This window comes from Haemaphysalis longicornis, unplaced genomic scaffold (genome assembly GCF_048455015.1).
Source record: "Haemaphysalis longicornis isolate Haplotype H1 unplaced genomic scaffold, Haemaphysalis longicornis Haplotype H1 scaffold_12, whole genome shotgun sequence".
Lineage (NCBI taxonomy): Eukaryota > Metazoa > Arthropoda > Arachnida > Ixodida > Ixodidae > Haemaphysalis > Haemaphysalis longicornis.
Genome location: NW_027526225.1, coordinates 107,772,725 through 107,794,843, shown reverse-complemented (window position 1 = coordinate 107,794,843; position 22,119 = coordinate 107,772,725). Strand labels below are relative to the sequence as shown.

The following is a 22,119-nucleotide window of genomic DNA, read 5'->3' as shown; positions in this document are numbered from 1 at the left end:
AATTGTCCTGATTCACCTGAGGTGTAAGTGCGTAAGACCGAACACTTTCGCTACTGGCGAGTTAGGGAGCGTGCTATGGAAAGCCTCACGATACGGAACGCTTCAAAGAGACGTGGAGTTGGAGCAGCTCGCTGATACGGACCCCGACGCCGGCTCCGGCTTTTTACTCTGCGGGCAATTTACTGCTTCCGCGTGAATACTGGCGGAGGTCACGTTGGCAGCTATCAATGGAGACGCTATTGAGGCACCGATCTGCACGCAGATAACAGCTCACACCACTCGTGCCACACCGCTGTGAAGAAAAGCGCCTAGCGTGGCGAGTAATCGGGGCTGGTAGTATGGGATATCATCTGGTGATGAACTATGATGGAGTGTATTTGCGAAAATATGTCGATGGTCTGCGAATTCAGCGCATTGTCAAGTTGAATGGTATGAGGTCGGGGAAGAGTTCGCTCAACAGTGTGAGCTACGTGTGGCGGGCTTTACTGTGGTACAGTGACTTGGTTCTGACGTGAGGGGTAAGGGCAGCGCTCGTGAGTGACTTGTAGATGAAAATTTCGACGGGGCGTGGTTGAGAAGGACCCGAAGAGTGGGAAATTTCATTTCATTTCATTTCATTTATTCGTCCTTAAGGGCCAGGAGGCATTACATAAGGGGAAACCGAAACCGAATAAAGTAGAGGTAGAGAGGAGGAGAGCGAAACAGCCCGCAATAAAGGTGAGAAGCATGTTCAAGAAGGAAGACATGGTTGCCGGATAGGAAAAGCGGATATATGTCAGAGCTCGCTACGAACAAGTACCAAATGAAGTGTACCTGCCAGTGTTAAAGAAAACGCACCTGTGTCCCATAAAGAAATGGCGCATCAGCTAGTAGACATGATGCGTCACAACATTAGATCAGGGGCGGAATTCTCAGTTTTGCCCATGTCATGTCCGTTTCAAAGTGTTCGTTTCGAGCGACGCCTGGTTGGCTGAAAGCAGACGACCAAATGTGACGCAGCGCATCTGTTGGTCAGAGGCATCGCAAGGTAATTTACGTCATGACTGAAACAGACGCGAAATAAACATGTTAATAGCTAAGATATCCACCAAATCGTTACTTTCTGTGTCCGCGGTTACAAAAAGGGAAAAAAAATACCGAGCGGACATGAGCGCGCACGTGATCCCGTGCCTCACGGTGACCTCCCGGCAGTTATAAAAAAACTGTGGTTGATTCCTCTGTCACAGAACACGAAAGTGAAATTCGCAGCGAAATCTGCAACTCAGCATGATTTGCGGGTCACCGGCTGTCTTGTGGGTTTGCTTGGCGAGCGACGTCCTGCTGTCGGGTCGCTTCGGTAACAGCGTACTGGCATCATTTCTGTGACTAATATAACGTCAGTGAAACCTTGGGGTATTGTGGTATAAAACACTTTCGTGCTAAATTTAAAACCCGGAAACGCACAACCCTAAGTATAACATACTCTTTAGTATTAAAGGTTGCTTCCCCGCAAAAAGACTCTGTGTGCAGGAATGCACTCTTTACAGGCCGCTTGCTTCGTTGTACTGGCGTCACTTCCGTTACGGATCTGATGTCAGGGCAATCTTCGCGTATCTGGGAATAAAACACGTTCGTGTTAACAAGACAATACGAGCTCTGATGTGTGTGTGCCTCGCGGTGACCGTCCAGTCTCCCCGCCGCACGTTTGTCAAGCCAAGCATACCCCCTTAGGGACATTGGCGAAAATTGGCCCCAGAAAAAAAACAAAAAAAAACTCCAGCGTTCGCCGTAACCGTGGCAACACTTGCTCGGAACGAGAAAGACACAATATAGCGTACGCCCATGCAAGGTGATGTTCAATGACTATCCCTTCGAAAAAGAATGAAGGAAGCTCCACGTATAGCAACAATGGTGGAGTAAAGGTCGTGAGGGTTGCGAAGAAGAAGGAAATCGGCTGTAATCGTGGACTTAAACCGTCGCGATGGTCGTGAAGGTTGCGTACAGTTTCGTTACCTTCCTATCTTACACGTTAGATAGACCTTTCTTCATTTTTTTTTTTTTTGAAGCAGGGTACCACTCGGAATTGCGCCTCTGGTTCCATTTAAATGCGAAAGCTTGTATGCTATGTATGCCACCAGGCATTATCTTTCTGTTATTGCAGGAAAAAAACACGAAGGCCGGAGACCTGTTAGGTGCACATCGAAAAAAAGCGAAGGGAAGTGATTGCGTTATTGAAACTTCGGCGATATTGTTTAAGACAGAGCTGCGGTTTCTACATAAATTATTTCGTTGACGCATGTTGGCACATCTGTTGCACATGCCTGGATGTTGGTATAAATGTACGATGCTAGTCTTTGTTAAGAAAGAGTTGGAAGTCTTGTACCTCTCCATGTCCTCTTTCTTTTTTGGTGTTTTTTTTTTTCGCAACGCATCAGGTTCTTAAACGGTAACCAACACGCCCAGAAACACGTTCTCCCTCCCTAAACTAGAAGACGGACTTGTGCTTTCGTTTTCAGAATGAACGACAATGGCATGATTTGCTCTCAGACATTAGTTCTGTGGAAAGAGCAATCAACGCAATACTGTTTTTTCGCTTTATTTGAAATGTTTATCTCTACGTGGTTCGCGACTTACGCCGTATTCAGCCGTCAGTGTGCGATGCCGAGTATTTTTTGTACACCCGAAAATCCCGCGGGAAACGAATATTCGAAAATATCAAACATAACACACCCGAATTCAAGTTGAACCGACTAGCACGGACTAGTTTATTCATATCCCAACTGTCGAATCTATACTCACGCGTAGCGGTAACAATAAACGGGGCAACCAATGATAAAATTAAGAGGTCAAAACTTTATCAGTGGCACGCTGAACTCCCTAAACTTGGTGCGTCATATCCTTTAAATTTCGTGCCGTATACGATCTTTACACAAATGCTGTGTTCATTGAAAAGTCTGAAAAAAGCAAGGTACCATAACGCTATGGTACTGAGCAAACTTTATACCGGCAATCCGTCGGCAGGATACTCATCACTTGAGTTGTTTTAGAGTTGAAACTCGGAAACGGGGGACCCTCCTGAAAGGAAGCCTACCTCGATTTATCTACTACGCTTACATTAAAGAGAGTACGGGAGTGGATCGACGCAGGCTTCAGCTACTCATGATGCATCGCCCATAGACGCGCGCTAAGCACTTCGAACCGTTGACTGCTCCTGTCTCCTACAGCGACTCGTACAAACCCTCCCAACTCAAACCTTCAAAGAGCCCACGAATGCATCTTCACCGCGCACTACATAAAGCATCCTCCGGATCCCGCGCACCCTTTCAAAGTCTGCACCGGCCAGAGCGTGTTCCCGGTCCTCCCCTGCCAAACGCAGCTGACTTGGCATCCCGCTGAAAAGATTTTCCGCGACACTCGCACGTAGAGCCACTTTCCTGCAGGTTCCCAAAACAAGCTCGCAGCCCCTGCCTTCCTCCCGAGCCGCCGGTGATTAATAAGCCTCAATCGCTGCATCTCCCCAGCGCCTTCCTCGAGGAGCGCGCTTGCACGCAACGCACGTCGGAAAGCGTCTGTCCCTGGCAGCCATTCATGCGTGAAAGAATGGAGCCGAGCTCCAATCGACTCGCCGCCTCCCTTTGACGCGCCGCGATCTGCCGATAGGTGCAACGTCTTTCGCGACAACGACTCGGACACGGTCGACACCGTGTAAGGCTCGCTTGTACGACACGGAATTCGGAGTGATTCGCCGACTCTTCCTGGAATGTCCCTTTCGAGCATTTTTTTTTGTCTCTTTGAGGTTCTAACTCCCCTCACTACCGCAGCCTTTTCGACCCCATCGCATGCTTGTGGTTTGTTGATTGCGCCCTGAACTCGGTATTTCCTCTCTTCCACGCAGATCGCCGTTTTCGTCAATCTTGCGGTTTTGGTGCTGAGCGCGCTAATGGGTGGCTACCGATCCGATTCGTTTTTGAGTATCTCCGGCATACTGCTCCTGAAAGCTGATTTAGGGCGTATACGCTCCAAACTCTTTCGTATTACGCGAATGGCATTAAGGCTTTTCCCTTTTTTAACACGGAAGTGTTTTATTTCCGGCTACACGAAGATTTCGCTGACGTGATATCCGTCATGGAAGTGACGCCTGCACAACTAAGCAAGCGGCCTGTAAAGGGTACACCCTGTACACAGCGCCTTCTTGCAGGGAAGCAACTTTTAGAGCCAAAGAGTACGTTATATTTAGGGTTGTTCGTTTTGAGGTTTTATATTTTGACACGGAATTGTTTTATGCTGGGATACACCAAGACTTCACTGACGTCATATCAGACAAGGAAATGACGCCAGTACACATTTGCCTAAGCGACCCGCCAGCAGGACATCGCTCGCCAAGCACACCCACAAGACAGCCGTCGGCCCGCAAATCCTGCCCAGCTGTGGATTTTATTTAACATTTCACTTTCCTCTTTTACCTATTCCTATGATAGAGGAATCAACCGGAGTTTTTTTCTTGTTGAGGAAGGGGGGGGGGGGGGGGGGAGGTCTGTTCGGCTGTTGCAACAGTGACTTTATCACAAGCCACAGCAAACGAACCAAAAACAGCTGCAAGAAACCTGTGAAAAGTTCAAACCTATTTAAATTGCACGTTAGTTTTAAATGGGCAATGCAGGCGAATTACGGGTTTGATTCATTACAAAGACTGTTGTGTCCGGTAACAATGATACCCGTTTTATCGGAACTTCAAATGAACAATCCGGACATAAATAAAACATACGGAGCAGTGGCGCCTCCCCAGCTTCTTTCCGGCGATTTCTCTATGACGTCATAAAATCTAGTTCGTACAATTTTGTGACGCCATCAAGCCGCCATCAATGAACATGACTTAACTATTGTAGCGAGGCCACTTGCCCCATTTGTTTACTTCAACGCAAACGTGCAACCTATACACTAAAAACTATAGATTTAATGCTGGCCTGTCATACACTACACCTGCCCACATTACGTCACTGAAGCGCAAAATTTGAAAGCCCTAAAATATTTCGTGCGTGTTTCGTTTTTTGGTTAACAATGCATATTTCCTGCCTGGAGTGAAGCTTAGTGAGTTTCCGAAGGCTAGCTCTTTCGCATGTAACGAGGTTGTATTTTGTTTTCATTGTCCCCATAAAAGAGGCAGTCCCCTCAGAAATCGTCCACTTACTCCTACCTCCAATGCCATTTCTCTTTGCGAGCTGGGGTTGTCTGCAGGAAAAGTAGTGGAATTTTAATGCGTAGCATTCTTTGCCGAGTACCCTCACAGCCAGGACTGTGTAACGCCCTCAATTTTCACAATAATGTAGATTTCGCGAAAGTTCCAAATGTAATCGTTGTAATAACGTAAATGGAGATAATTTGTCGGACACAATTTTGAAAACTAAAAAACATTCAAAAATTACGGATAATGGAAAAACATGTAACGCATGGAATTTCCACAATAATGCAGATTTCGCGAAAGTTTCGCCTATAATCGTTATAAGAGCGTAAATGGAGGCAATTGGTAAGACGAAATTTTGATATAATAAAAAATGAAAAAATACGAGATTATTACGAAAACTGATGGACCGTCTAACGCCCTACACTTCCACAATAATGCAGATTTCGCGACAGTTCCAAATGTAATCGTTATAATAACGTTAAATGGAGATAATTGGTGAGACAAAACTTCGAAAAAAAAATAAAGAAAAAAAAATACAGAATATTGCAAAATGTTTAACGCATGGCATTGCACAATAATGTAGAATTCGCGAATGTCCCACTTCAGTAGTCATAACAGCGTAAATTGAGGTAATTGGTCGGACACGATTTAGAAAAACCAATGCCTTTGGCTGTAAAAAACTCACACTCAAGACAAGCGGCATAACAATGGTACCCATTAGGAGATAATTCTCTGAATTTCTGAAGAATTTTTCGTTATCGAGATTGCGGCACGGCTACTGCTTGAATTCAAGCATAGCCGAAGTGACGCATTCAACAACGGGTTGTAAACTGGAATCCATGCATGATGATGCAGGGACCGCTGCTACAGGGGCTGCTAGGGCATGCGCCAAACATGATTGAATGATTTTGAGGGTTTACGCGCCGACACTGCACAGGTGATAAGGCGTGCCGTAATGGAGGGTGGTCAAAATTAATTTTGACCACTTGGGAATCTTTAAAGTACGCCAAAATCTCGAACACATGGGCGTTTTGGCATTTCTCCTATATCAGAAAAGCGGCCGCGGCGGCTGGGAAAAGAACTCGCGTCGTTAGGCTCAGCAGCACAAGGCCTTAGCCATTGAGCTACGCATGCGCCGAAAAATCAATGGATGAATCAACCTATTGAATTGCAAGCACTTGGAAGGTCAACGACAATGAATCTCTGCCGGTACTATGGATATTGTACGCGTACTCGGATACGCACGAGCAGCACACACCCGCAATCGGGTATTGTAGCACTTTTTAGTAGGCAGAGAGAGAGACCGTGAGAGAGAGAGAGATAGACACAGAGAAAAAGAGAAAGGGTTATAGAGATAGAGAGATAGATAGAGAGAGTGAGAGAGAGAGATACAGAGATAGAGATATAGAGTGACAGAGAGAGAGCGACAGATAGATAGTAAAACAGAGACAGAGAAAGAGAGAGGGGCACAGGGATAGAGATATAGAGGGAGTGAGAGAGAGTGACAGACAGAGTGAGAGAGAGAGAGAGAAAAAGAGAGAGGGAACAGAGATAGAGATATAGAGAGAGTGCGAGAGAGAGAGAGAGAACGACAGTCAGAGAGCGACAGTCAGAGATAGAGATAGAGACAGACAGACAGACAGACAGACAGACAGACAGACAGACAGACAGACAGACAGACAGACAGACAGACAGACAGACAGACAGACAGACAGACAGACAGACAGACAGACAGACAGACAGACAGACAGACAGACAGACAGACAGACAGACAGACAGACAGACAGACAGACAGACAGACAGACAGACAGATAGACAGACAGACAGACAGACAGATAGATAGATAGATAGATAGATAGATAGATAGATAGATAGATAGATAGATAGATAGATAGATAGATAGATAGATAGATAGATAGATAGATAGATAGATAGATAGATAGATAGATAGATAGATAGACAGACAGACAGACAGACAGACAGACAGACAGACAGACAGACAGACAGATAGATAGATAGATAGATAGATAGATAGATAGATAGATAGATAGATAGATAGATAGATAGATAGATAGATAGATAGATAGATAGATAGATAGATAGATAGATAGATAGATAGATAGATAGACAGACAGACAGACAGACAGACAGACAGACAGACAGACAGACAGACAGACAGACAGACAGACAGACAGACAGACAGACAGACAGACAGACAGACAGACAGACAGACAGACAGATAGATAGATAGATAGATAGATAGATAGATAGATAGATAGATAGATAGATAGATAGATAGATAGATAGATAGATAGATAGATAGATAGATAAAGAAAGAGAATGAGAAAGTTAGGCCGAAGGTAACTGACGATGGCATGGCGCCAGGTGCCTCTGATATGACTCCGATTAGATGGGGGTGAGGAGGCAACGGCTGGCGATGCAAATAATGATTACGGTCACTAAACTCATAATGAAGCCTACACATGGTTACAAAGGTCATAAATTCATTCGCACAAAATTCTAAATGTGCCTGATCTCGACATCGCTTGTTTATACCGTAATCAGACGAACTCTCGTGCGCAACATAATGATCTTCCGAAAGATATTTTTTTTTGTTAGAACATTGCCCAGAATATTTTACGTTGAAACGACGAGAAACGGAATCTGACAGATTCTCTCAAGGAAACTTCAGGAGGTTCATTTGAAATGTAACGGTATTTCAGACGAACAAAGGACAAGCAAAGAGTTCCATTAAGGCTTTCGAGACCTTCGAATCTAGATAGAAAAGTTCGGCGTAAGGCCCGTCGCAAGTAGCATCTCTTTCACGTTTGCTCACGTCTCAGTTCAACATAAAGCCAGATGCTCGCGAAATGCCACTAATAAAAAAGACGGGTAAGTCTAGAAGCGAAGGAGATAGATAAAAAGAAAGAGAAATATAAAAAAATGTATATAAACCCTCGAGCGAGAAAGGACGACTCGGCCGTACGTCAAGAGCAGTGGACTGCAAACATCCCCGGGCCACTCGGATCTGGCCAGCCCATGTACGCGGTTTGATTTGAGGACCCCCGCCCACCCGCGGTCAGAGGCAAGCAAACATACAGTGAGTGGTCCGGTGAGTGGTCGCGCTCGAGAGGGATCGGCGGATGGCGTCCTTAATTCAATTCAACTCCCCGAGACATACGACCTGAGTGTGTTCGCGCGAGAGATGCCATGAAAGCTTTCTAAAGAACCCCGGGCCTACTCGGAGAGACGTAGCTCACAGATAAGAAAAAAAAAGTGTAATGACAGTGCCGAAAAGTGTCCCACAGGAAAGGGGAAAGCAGACTGCGTGGTGGAGGAGAAACTTCGCGCGGTCTTTTGTATCTCCTCCGCCGCTCTTCGAAGAACGGGGAGGAAGAGGGACATTATTTCCCCTTTCCCCTAGTCCATTTTTCCCTATCTGGCCACCTTCAAGGAAACCGCCAAGCCGTGCGGCAAGCCTCAAATCCGATTACTCGGCGCTCCGGCCCCGACAAACATGTCGTCTGGTTTCGACCAAGAACGCCATTCGACGCTCGGTTGGCGGATCTCCCAATGACCGGAACAACACGTACCCTGCGCTTCCCACTTCCCTGCAGTACCTCCGCAACGTTCACCGCCCGCATCTCGCAGGCCGACCGAAGAGCTCCGGGATAATAGCAAGAGATAAGGAGTTGGGCAATGCTGTTGGGTCTCGACTCATCTCATGCCATGCGTGGGAGCGCACTACGAGCGGTCGTGTGTGAAAGTAGACTGCGTGAAAGCAAAGACACCGTATAAGAAAAGAAACAAACATTGGCAACCTCGGCGGGAACGTCCCCAAACGAGTTTCTCAATGAAGATGAATGACCAACGTTTCCTCCCCCCTGGACTCTGCTTCTTTTTTTCTTCCGGCCATGAACAAGAGGAAATGAAGGGACTTCCGGGGAAACGGAGAAAGATAAAAAGCTATGTGCGAAAGTTATCTTTATCGCAAAGGAGGCAGCTTGCTTAATCGAGATGCCGTCCTCAGTGCATAATTTACCCGGTATACATATACCGGTGTAGACAGAGTTGCGCAAACGGAGAATCTCGGGGTGAAAGACCTCCCAAACTAAAATTCAAGGTTGCTATGCCGTCATTGACCACACCCTCCCCGTAGACAAAGTTGAAGGAGGCCTATAATGAAACAATCATGCCTTTCTTTACAGGTATGGTTTTATGGTAGATTGACGTGTCAGGGCGAAGGCAAAGTGTCGCGGGAATTCCCGTCTAATGTCTCAGGCAAGTCCAACTCGTTCCTTTTTTTGTGTGATCTAGAATGCAGCCCGTTCGCGTTAGCCAGCGATCCGCGTTGGTCCCGTTTATGGCTTTGATGATGATGATGATGGTTGGGTTTTTATGGCGCAAGGCCGACTAAGGGCAAACAGCGCCAGAAGAAAGTTTATTTAATGAAGTGAAGTGGTTACCACAAAAAGGTAGGTAAACGTGTCAACCGAACATAGTAAAATCAGTTAAAGATAATGGTGATGGCTGGTGTATAGGGCCAGATTTGATTATGCGTGATAGGAAATGAGGTTTAAAAACTTAACATCTGACAAATGCTCAAACACACGTTTCACAGAAACAATGGCTTCGTCACCTAGAAACAGCGATGGATGTAGTGGGATATGTTGTCTGTAGAGTTCTCTGAAGTGTTTGTGTCGTGTTGTGTGAAGTGGCTTACATTGTATGAGGATGTGGATCACGGATAGGGCCTCTCCGCACCTACTGCACGGAGGTCTTGGAGATGCAGTGAGAAGGTGCGAGTGCGTTGCATGTGTGTGCCCAATCCGTAATCTGGCCAAGGCGACCTCAGAATATCTATTGCGTGTGTCGGTGGTGTATGGTCCCAAGTGAGGTTTTATTACTTTATGGCTTTACAGCTTTACGTTTATGGCTTTACAGCTATGCCTATGTTGGACGCTTCGTAAGTCGTGTAAATTTACTGAAGGAACGTTGCTCTGTGCGTTTCATGTTTTGGCTGTTACGTAACTGGACAACCTTTCAAGAACAGTGAAAGAATACGACCAAAGTCTTTGTGCTTCGTTAGGCCTCACCGGAGCTGGCTGGACTTTGTGCGGTGAGGTGTGGCTTGCCATTTTGAGAGTCTTCAGGCAGTGCGGTGAGGTGTGGCTTGCCATTTTGAGAGTCTTCAGGAGTCTTCAGGCAGTTGGACCAGACTGAGCTTGCGTGTTCAAGTTATCCTTACATCTTTAGGGGCGAAGCACCTTAGGGACTAGGGTTGTTGGCGTCTCCTGTCGTCGTCGTCATCGGAATTGTCGTCTCAGGTAGTCACGGTACTAAAACACCGAGAAACTCGTTTACACCTCGCGTTGAAGCGCTTCGCAACGCGTACTAAAAAAACACCGGGACACTCGTTCACGCTTCGCGCTAGAGGGCTTCGTGCTTCAAAGACAAGTTAATTTTATAGCAAAGCTGTATACCTCTACCGCATACAGGTTTCGCCTCCATTTGCAAACACGCCAAGTCGCCAAGAATATACTTATGCACTGCATGCATCTACCCTCCCTAGGTTTCACGTCAGTGCGGATAGCCCTGGATTTTTTGCTCTTTAATGGCAAAGTCAAGTTTGATGAGTGCATTACGGCCGGTAAACGCTCACTACACTTCCGTCCACCGGTACTGCAATGCGTGCGCATGCGCCAAGCACTCACCTGGCTTGTAGGCGCACGTATTGTCGAAGTAGGAGACGTCGGGGTTGGCGGCGCGGCCGAAGTGCACGTGCCGCGAGAATCGGTCATAGCGGCTGAGACGGCACTCGGCTGTCCGCTCGTCCCACTCTGCGGAGCGGCACACGAACGAACGCTCGGCGGCGCAGGCCTCGAGGCAGTCGCGACGGCTGGCGTTGCGCACCACCCGATTGTCGTGCGCCTCGAGCTCCATGCCGTGGATCCATTCGGCGACGAACAGGCGGTCGCAGGCGCCTGAAAACAGAGCAGACATAGGGTTGTTGAAGATCAATCAATTGATTATGGGTGTTTAACGCGCAGACGCTACATAGGTGACGAGGTGCGCCGTAGGGGAGATCTCCGGATTAATTTCGACCACCTTGGGATCGTTAACGTGCGCGGAAACCTCGAAAACACGGGGCGTTTTCGCTTTTCGCCTCCATCAGAAAAGTGGGCGCTGCGGCCGGGGAACCAAACCCCCGTCCTTGGGCTCGGCAGCACAACGCCATAGCCACTGAGCCACCGCGTCGGGTGCAAATCAATCAATCAATCAATCAATCAATCAATCAATCAATCAATCAATCAATCAATCAATCAATCAATCAATCAATCAATCAATCAATCAATCAATCAACTAAATGTATAAATAGTTATTTATTTATTTTATATTATTAAATATGAATTAATTGATTGATTTTAAGAAAATAATAATAATAATAATAATATACTAATAATAAGACATGCACGTTCGCTTTGAGGCTTTCAAACACATTGACGTTCAGGGGTAGATTATAGCCCGATTATTTTTCATGACATGGGCACTTCAAAATTAGTGATTTCAAGCTTAACTTTTTTTCACTCATGAGGTGTTGTAAAAAAATGTAGGGATACATATAATCGTGAAAAGGAGTCGCTACCCATGAAGAAACGGCCGGTTTGTGCAGAATTGGGGGGCGAGAGGGTCTGAAATCAGGAAAACTGCACAACTATCCTATTTTCGGTATAATAAGAATGTTTGGTTACTGTGGGTTCCCGATACAGAAATACTCAACGTAAAAAAAAGGAAAAAACCTAGAACCATACATGAGCCAACAGTGTCATATTCCTGGGCCCCCCTGGGATAACAACGTCATGTGCATGTGCGACATATTCCCTAGATATCTAAGCGCGAGTGCTCTACGGAAGCTACGCATTAGCACTCTCAGAATACCGTCTCTGCCTGCTGCGTGTTGAGACAGCCCAGTAGTTAGATGAACCTTTTCTGAGCATATTAAACGACCTCAAGAAGGACAGGTTTATTTGCCAATACCTCCGATACACACTCGGCAAAGAAGAAAGACGCTCAAGTTGCGCTGACAACATTGGAAATGGTGAGTTCAAATTAAGGTTCTTCTTCGCAGCGCAAAATAGACAGGACAAATGCATAAGGAAGGTAGGACAAGCGCTTTTCCTGTGTTCTTCTCCCTTTGTCCTGTCTGTTTCGCGCTGCGAAGAAGAACATTTACCAAATCTCCCTTTTTTTTTCAGAGAAGGTGTTGAAATTTTTCGCACCGAAGCTAAGCCTATATACACTCTTAATAAAAAGGGTCGTAAAAAGGTAGTAAGTGCCATATTTACAAACTCATTACGAACCTTACTGCCCCGCGGTTTTGTACATAGGCTCTGCCACTAACAACTGCATGGTTAGGAAATTAACTGAATGTAGTAAGTAGCATGCACTAGATTAATGTCGTGCTTGTGACTAGGTTATGCATGGCCAGTTAGTAAACGCATGTAGCTAGGACTTTACTACGAAAGGTAGCGGTGCTTACTGCCTGCTTCAGTTAGTAACCCTGACTAGTACTAAATTTACTACCTCCCGTCTGTCTGTCTAAATTTACTAAATTTACCAAATTTAGTAAAATTTACTAAGTTTACTACCTTTTTTAAGAATGTACGGTTTGAGGTTGGAGACATTGGACATCTGCAGAATAGTTTACATCCCGAAGAAGAAGAAGAAGAAGAAGAAGAAGAAGAAGAAGAAGAAGAAGAAGAAAGCCTTTCCACACAATGTGAAAGCTGTCGGAAGTGCAGAGCAGTGATTCGCCATAAAGGGAAATAGCGCCGTTATCCGCTCACTGCTACCACGGAATGCCATCCAAATTTCTCGCCTTCACAGTGCTCGCGCTCCCCCTGCGTGAAACTGCGCCAGCGGCAGTTCTGTTCTTTTCGTGCTTGCCTTTCCTCCCGCACGTGCCGGCGTTGCAGTGCCACTTTTTTAAATGCACAGCATTTCAGTAACTCACGATGTCACCCGCGTTGACGTCCGTAGTCCGCACCGTCGTTGTCTCTACTATATAATAAAAAATACTATCCGGCGCCAGGTTTCGATCCCTCGACCCTACGGGCGGAACGCAATTTACATGGTGCTCTATCCACTGCGCCACAAAGCCGACACAGAATGGGACGCTACTAACGCGCCTTATATCCTTGACTCATTCAAATTACTGCTGAGGAGCGCTCTCTCGTCAGCAGTTGCCACAAGTGCAACAACATTAACGTAACGCAAACTACTTAACGTCGTGCGCCCCCGGAAATGCTCTGTATTTGATCGTGCCCCTCGCGAGGGGGATGTTTCACTGCGTCTTCCTACTGGCCAGTACACTCGTCGCCATCTGTCGGATGTTGTGCGAACCCTTTGCGGCTGATGGCACGCGATTTGAAACGACATTTTCGTTTACTATTGTAAAAACTAATCCAACGAGCGTTCCTAACTAAATGAACGTGGGCGCTGCCTGTTAATTACGTATATTTTTCCTCAAATGTACCTGCGGTTTTTTTTTTTGCGTTAAACAATGGGGAGATGTATGACAAGCGCCAGCGGTTCGCTAGTTTCGAATGCTTATGACTATACAAACCGCTTAGCTTTCGGGGCCTCTGGTTTACGCCGCGACAACAGCCGTTTCGATGGAACGCCGTGTGGCTCTACTTGGGTCCAGCGAGCGAGCCACGACGACAAAGCAAGCCCCTAAAGTGCTCTGCCCTAAAAGCTTTTTATAACTATTGCGTACGAGGAGCTGGCGCCTGTTGGCCCCTCCGGCCACTCTTTTTTGAAGCTGTCCAAACACGCACCATCCATGAAGTTCACACGAGATTGCAAAACCGACAAAAAAAATACATACCGCGACATAGCGCCCAAATCGACATCCACCGAACAGTTCCCCCAAAGTAAGAAAAAAGCCCCAGTATAAATCTGAGTGCAGTCACTTTCACTAACGCTGACACGACGTACACCACCCAAAATAACGATATCGCAAGCGTCGCACAACCTTGCTTTAAAATTGCTGAAACGAGCTTTGAAAAGCCGTCGTGCATTCAATATTTTCTCTCAGTAGCTTTTGCATTTATTTGGTGACTGAGATGCAGACGTCCAAAGACTCACATCGCCGAAGGCTTCAAACTGATATATATTTCCGCTGATGCCTCGGAGAACCTGCCTTTGTGGACTTCGGACAAACGAACGACGAAAAGGCAAACACACAAGTGATTTAAAAAGTTCTTCCCTCTAAAGCTAACTCAATCTCGTGAGGCAGCAGTGCGCAGCGTTGGAATTGGTGACCCAAACTGCAGAAAAATCCAGCATAATCTCGGCGATTCTCACTGGTGAACCGCAAAAATTAGAGGCGAAGTTCGCCAGGGAACAAACCAAAGAGCGCCAACAAAGCGGCGTTCTAAGAACAACGGTGGCCATAGAAAAAAACAAAAAAACAAAAACAAAAATCAAATATGAGAGCAGGCTTCGGTTCCGACAGGTGGCAGGACATGATTCTGTCATGATGGCGAAAGAGCCTGCGAGACAAAAGACGGACCGAAGAAGACGGGGGTCTATTCTACCATCCCGTTGTTACATCTCACATTTGGCGCTGTTTCGCCATCCTTAAGCAATCGAGTCGGCATATTTGATCAGGCGATTGGACGAAAGATAAGGAAGGAAAAAGTGGATGGAAGGGGTGGGGGAATAAAACAACACGCTGCGCATAATGTTCGTCGAAAACAGGGACTACAAGTACGTATGTGGAAACAAGTAGCCTAGCCGGGTAGTGTAGATGTCTGGGTACGTTGCGTCGAGGTTTGCATAACGTTTTGTAGCCGTTGCCTACATTATATACAACTCTATGGCAGGGATGTGTCCAAGAGGGAAAAAAAGGGAGATAAAGCGAAGGAGGCTCGTAAAGTAAAGTATTACTTCCACCCTAAAAAAAAAAAAAAACAGCGAGAATTATTACTGAAGAGCAAAAATGCTGGAGGGGAGATTGCAGTATTAGAATGCCTACTGTTTCGGGAATGTTGTAGCTCCGAACGCATGTAAGAAACATGGGTTAAGATATCATTTTTAGGGATCAGAACGAGCGTGTCCAGTAAGTGTGCATTAAAAAAGTGTTGCGAAATGGCGGACACCTGCTTTCAGCCTTAGAACAAAGAGCAAAACCCATCTGAGGCTAACACCAAAGCAAAATCGTGTCCACAAAAAAGTTCATGGGCATTCCACTTGGTTAAAGTGGATGACCAGTGGATCTGTGGGCTATTGGTTGGCTCAAAGCTGTCGCTGAAATCGCGCCATTGCGCGGGAGACGCGTTCAGCTGTATAGCAGCCACGCCGACGCCTTGCGTTTTCCGCCTCGCCGTATTAGGGGGGCCGACGGGAATCGCGCTTGCGCTTGGCTGCGCAGCCCGATCGTCGTCAGTAGTCTTTTTCTGCCACGTTCAGCCTATTGCAGCGTATTTGGTCTCTATGAGTAGGTTTCATTGTGAAGCGCCCAACGTGACAAAGCCAGCTTACAACAATACTTAAACGTTCCGTATATAAGGTATCGTGGGAATACGGGGTTCATACGGAGTTCATAGAGTGCCGAGGCATAACTAAATGTGATGTTCCACAAACATTGAATCCCATGATTTCTCACAATAACAATAGTTGGCGCAATCCTCATGTTCTTATCTTCAATAACGAGCGAAATCAGGTTCCGCATGTTTTTCTTGTATTCCGTATATACCAAATTCATACAAAGAGTAATTTGGCGTTTCTTGCAGACTTACAGAAGTAAAGATGGCGTCAAATATTTCGAGGGTATGCCATGTTTTATTTTTATACGTTTCTCAAACATCTTGATGTTTTCGGCGGTATTTCGTCGTAACGGGTAATAACTGTATTCCTGCAATTCCATATATATGGAACTATTCCGTAGGGAAAGACTGAGCTTACACTAACCTACGCCAAGGAGGCTTACACCGATCTTCGTAAAGTTTGATTTGATCGGTTGTAGGGTTTAAGGCACCGACGCAGCGCAGGCGATGAGGCATGCCGTTGTGAAGGGCTCCGGACTGATTATTACCACCTGAGGATCTTTAGCGTGCGCCGAAATCTCGTACACACGGGCGTTTTTGCTTTTCGCCTTCATCAGAAAAGCGGCCGCCGCGGCCGGGGATCGAACCCTCCTCCCTGGGCTCAGCAGCACAACGCCTTAGTCACTGAGCCACCGCGGGGGGTCTTCGTAAAGTAAGCTGCACTTGTAAACACAATAGCATTGCTGAGAAGACGTCTTGTCAGGAGCAATATACGCCATGTTATATCAAAAATATGACGCGCCGGAGGCAAACGGGCGACCAAAGGGAGAGGGTGTGCTAAAGTAGGGGTGAGGGGAGCGGCTCTTCTCAGTTTCTACACGCGCAAAAATAAAAAAATAAAAAACGGCCTATAACGTCTTCGCTGTAAAATATATATAAAAAAGGAAAGAAATACTTCCATCCCCCTCCAGACACAGCTCTTACACTTTTATCCGCTGGCATTTCATCCGTTGACAACAGCGAATACATTGCATCGCCTGCATTCCATTCGCGTCGGATGGCATCAAGCCGTTCTTGAAAGCATGAATCTCGGGGCCCCTGAGGCAACGGCATTATGTCGGTAGGGAAGGAGGGAGAAACGGTGATACCCCTCATGAAGCCAGACGAAGCGCCTTGAAACGCTTTCTCCCCTTAGGTAATCCTGTTCTCTGCTTTGAGACAAGGCTAAGCAGCATGTAGTGACAAAGAGGCGAATCTAAATGTACACATAGATGCTTAAGAAGAAGGTTATCCTTTTTATCTTTTCTCAAGAAGGCAATGGATAACTCTCGAAGACACATTTACCCTACCCCAGTGAAGGGCTCCTTTAGATAACCAACGACTTGTTGTTTTCGATATACCTCACTGCTGTTCTCAAAAGTGAAGTATAGGTGTTACGGAACCTCTGCGCGCTAGGGGAAAGCGCACTGGTTATTCTGTAAGTTACAATGTTAGCTACCTCGCTATGACATTTCTCACATCGCATTTGTCGTCACCAAAAGCATTGCCAACGATCAATCACCATCACCATTCTTCTTAAATAATTCAAAATTCGCAAGAAGGTAGAAGTATTGACCACGATATTTTTATCGTTCTCTACTTTTTTCCACACGCAATTTAGCTTCAAGCGGCAGCTCTCAGCAAACACCCACATTGTTTGCTTGGCCGTGCGGAACCGTCCCGCCTTTCACGCTGAAAAGCCTGACGGGGCGAACAATGCGGCTCCGCCAACGAAGTTAGCTAACCGAGCGCCTTCTGGTTGTCGCACCTGCTCCTACGCAAACACGCGTAAGCGCGGAAGACGGCGCAGCCTCAACGCGCTTTAGCCAGACCCGACCTTTCGGTACAGGTCTGCCCCAGGTGTGAATTCCGACTCACTCGAGTCAACTTTACGGCGCCTTCTATGGGCCTCTTTTACTGGGCGAGGATTTCCGCGCATTTCCTCTCCGCGAACAGGGGGCTTTGGAAGACATATAAAAAAGAGCCTTTTGTGCGAGCTAAAGACGTAGAATTACTAGCAGGCGAGGTGGTTGCGAAGGGTACGGGATATAATCGAAGCGCTTGCTCGCTGAATCTGCACACCTCGGCGCATTTGCAGCATTTCCCACCATGCCTCACCAATGGCTTCCCGCTGTGAGCGTAGCCGTTATCTTGCTGGTGCTCGGCCCGGGAATTCCGCACGCGTTGGCACATTGGAGCTCGTTCGGCGGCGCGCAAGAAATTAAGGAATGCGGCGAGGCAGCGGCAGTAATGGCCTCCAAGAACGATTCTGACCCCCCGCCAAACTGCACCGACGCTAACGGCGGCAATTCCCCAAACTACGGTTCTTACGAAGTAACGCCTTGTTGCGGCGTTGCCGAAGATGGCGGGGACTGTGGAGGATTCAGAGACGGTGCAGCGTTACCCTGTGCAGCACAGTCCGCGGTGAGTATGTAAGGAGGATGTTCTGGAATGATCCGCAGTATCTTTTTGGGTGGCGGTGCTCATCAGTACTAATCTTTGGCGTGCTTTCTCTTGTGTCGCTAGGTACTCAACCCTCGCCCGTTGCAAATTAGAATACGCATGCACCATATTGGGGTACAACCAAACCACGCTCCTCCGCGAGCTAAAAACAGTTCTAACCCATGCCGCTTTTTAGTTTTTCAAATTCTCTTCACGCCCAGCCAGCATATCTTTCATGAGGAAAGCGCTTAAGCTGCCCAGCCTTTCATACCACCGCGAATGCTCTCGTCATTGTTCCGCAAAATTTACCCACGCATCCCTGGATTAGAAAATCAACTTGACACAGATTTGATTGATTGTAGGGTTTAACGCGCCGATGCAACGCAGGCGATGAGGCGCGCCGTAGTGAAGGGCTCCGGATTAATTTTGACCACCTGGGGATTTTTAACGCGCGCCGAAATCTCGCCCACACGGGCATTTTTGGTTTTTGCCGCCATTAGAAAAGCGGCCGCCGCAGCCGGGAATCGAACCCGCGTCCTCGGGCTCAGGACTCGTAACAATTTCCCGTTTTAAGTGTCGTCTGGGGTCGACCATTGCAGCAAAGTTGGCGGGCCATAGTGTCACGCTGGCACGTGTAATCAATTTTTTATTCCAAAAACTAGCGTCTAATGATACCGCCTCCCTTCCACAATCGCTGTGCCACCGCTAATGCCACTCACTTATAATAACACCGTTTATTAAACGCATCTTTTGTCACACGTTTAATGTTTTGCTTCTCTGCTTGAATTCTGTAATTACCACAAAAAACATACCTCTACTTGATGATTGCATTTCCCCGTTCCTTTCTTTGAGGGCCCACGATCCCTGAGAGTATTTTCAATAAATGGTTAAATAAATAAATTATAAAGCTGCAATCTCCGACCTTAATTTTATATTTCTCTCTCTCGTCGTTGGTGCCATAGAACCATGCAAGCTCGGATGGAGGAGAACCGACTGAAACAACAAGCATGCCTGAAAACAGAAGCAGACGGAGTCCTCAAGCTTCATCCGGAGCGACGCAGCGACCGAGAAAATTTTACTTGGTGCGTTATGTCTGGCCTTTCAGATACGCCGTCGCCATACCCGTGAGAATCGCCAACTACACCCTGGTCCGATTTGGAAAGTAAAATTCGCTTGTTCACAAGTTCAGCCTCTGTCAAGTGTTTCTTAACGTTAATGAGTTTGTGTGCTGACCGACGTGGTAGTTCCAATTTATCCGACCAATACATTAGGGCACGAAGAATTCGAATAAAAAAAAAGATCACAGCACTGCTTGGTACGCTACTGAGCTTCATATGCATTGTGTAGAGATGTCAAATGGGTGTTGCTGTTCTACTTCCGCTGCAGACGAATTTTTTTGTTCAACGGTATCTAGAGTTAAAGCTGAACGCTATCCAATGTCGTAACTTTGCAACTAAGAATTTTTTTAGTTGGGACATACCTACCTCATTTTGTCTTACCGTACTAGACATTTTGGTGACCGAAAGACTACAGAGGGATATCGTATTTGTAAAGCGCGTTGGTAGGCAATGAAATGAGCGTCCCAAGGTCACATGAACTTGCGTTTTCCTGTGCACTAGGAGCAACGATGATAAGTGTTGGAGCAACGCATTCCTCGCGGTATTTTCATTCTTGTTTATTTAATAAGATGAGGACATGTTCTGGGCTATGTTGCGCATGCGCAGTGACATTTTCCTGTCTACTGCGCCAATTGTAGGGCCGCTAGCACAGCCCACTGATAAAATGCAAGCTACCAGGGCGAAGAAGTTAAAAACGTCTGTGAATGGCTTCATTTGTTACGTATGTAACTGCAAGTCTGTTCGTTGATATGAGGATTAGAATTACTGTTGGATCAGTAAGTGTACGCACATGCGCAGTGTCAACATCACCAACTACTGAGATTAACTCGCCATACACGCAAAAAACACCAGTGTGTGCGAGATTTCGGTGAATATTAAATATCCCCAGGTGGTCAAAATTAATTCAGAGCCCTCCACTACGGCGCGCCTCATCGCCTGCGTTGCGTCGGCGCGTTAAACCTATACGCCTCGAGCGCGGCCTGTAGGGGCGCCACTGAAATCCCCCTAGCGGCCCGTTTCGAAAGCAGGCGCGGGAGTCCGCGCCCCGCTCCCCAGTGCCGTCGCTGCTTTTGCGGCACGTTCACGATTGAGATTTACCGTTTGTGGGCGTTTGAAATTCATGTTTGTGTGGAGCAGTCACTCTGTTCGCAAATGGGGTGTGTTTACGAGAGTGTAAATGTTTCAGACGCGATCTTAGTGTGGTATTTTCGGTCTGTATAAGCGCCAGGTGTGTGTCACAGGCCAGCGTCGCGGAACCGGCGTATGATGGAGCCGATTGTAGTTACACTGACTTGAATTTATTAGCCGTGTCTCCGTAACCACCGGTTCCTCAGATGTTCATGCTACGGCTATACACTACGATTTAAATCGGTTTTGTGCGCTTACGTAATCAGCGGAGCACTCATACCTGACAGTACACCAGTTACGTTTGCCAATAATATACCTCAGATATTGATCACCACCATTTACAAGCCAGTCTGTGTTAATTTCGGGAATATTCAACAAACGTATGATGAACAATGCATAATTATACTCGGGGATCAGCACACGACAGAGTCGTCTTGTCGTGAGGTACGCGCCCGCAGACCTTCATTTGCTACATATATCCTCTGCGAGCAGCGCGGAGACGGGCTTACAATATAATCCACGTCCGCGACTAAATGCTTCTTCGAAAAATCGTCATATGGCACAGGGAGCCTGCAGAATAAACCAGAAACTGAAATCAGAGGGCCTTAACACATACCACACTCTTCCAACGATACATTTCATCGCTTGTTGAACAGCCTACCCTGTATACTTCCAAAAATGCGTCCGCCGTACGATCAGCTCTTCGTTGAAGTAGAAAAACAAAAGAAAAGTGAACGCGAGATTTATGTGTGGGATTACTAAAACGTTCATTGCTTGATTCCGCTCCGCATTTGTACACGGCGTCCCCCTCCCCGCCCCCCCTTCCCCCCCCCCCGATTTCTCGCGAAATAGCAGTGCATTTCGCGTGTAGTTGGTCTAGTGAAACCAACCTGGCTTAAGCTTAGACGAACGTCTTTAGCATGGCAGAAGCTGCGCTGTTTTTTTTTTTTTCATTTCCGTTAGAGCTATTGTTTCTAAATTCCGCATTGGCACAGCATTTATTTTCCTGTGGTTTCATTTCCTTGGTTCTTGCTATATGGCGTTTGTGGGCACATATTTAACGACGCACAGGCTTGGAATATACTTTACATTTTCGCATGGTTTATATTCTTAAAAAAGGCATAAGTTGTTGTCCGGGGTTGGGTAATCACATCCCCGAAACATATTTTTCTGCGGCGTATATACGCGAAACGAAGCCGCATTCGTTGTCCACGCTGCAAAATGAAGCCAACCTCTCATTGTGCCAGTATCAGGTCTAAACGAGGCGTCAGTAGAATTAATTTGTGCCTGATGTTTTGGAGGTGACAGGGGTGATATGTTGCTGCCGTCGCCGACGCCCGGAAGAGCGGCGACGAAGCGCGCAGAACCGCGTCCCCGGGTAGCTCTTGCAGGCGATCGCGTACTCTACGAAGACGCAGCTGCTTTTTAAGTGACCTAAACGTACTCTTTGCCTATAGTCGTCACCATAGCAAGTTTTTTTAGGGCGCGGAAAGGCGAAAAGAAGCGAAATAGAACCAAAACACTGCACGAGCCCCTATCAGTCACGCAGCGCAAATCCCGTCAACGCCGCGGAGAAGCGGCGGCAGGCGGCGCAGCGATCGCAAAGCTCGAGGCGTATACAATCAATCAACTCGCCATACGTATATTTGTCAGGGAATTCGGTTCTGAACAAATAAAC

At 46.8% G+C, this 22,119-nt stretch overlaps 1 protein-coding gene across 20 annotated transcripts in view; it reads right to left on the bottom strand.

Moving 5' to 3' along the window:
* The window catches only part of LOC144163204 (uncharacterized), a 1,050,610-nt gene that overhangs the window by 80,490 nt on the left and 948,001 nt on the right, over positions 1-22,119 (bottom strand). For all 20 annotated transcript variants that reach the window (XM_077694043.1, XM_077694044.1, XM_077694046.1 and 17 more), the window contains one exon: positions 10,876-11,145. In XM_077694043.1, coding sequence (XP_077550169.1) covers positions 10,876-11,145 — 270 coding nt within the window. The remainder of the gene's footprint in view (positions 1-10,875; positions 11,146-22,119) is intronic.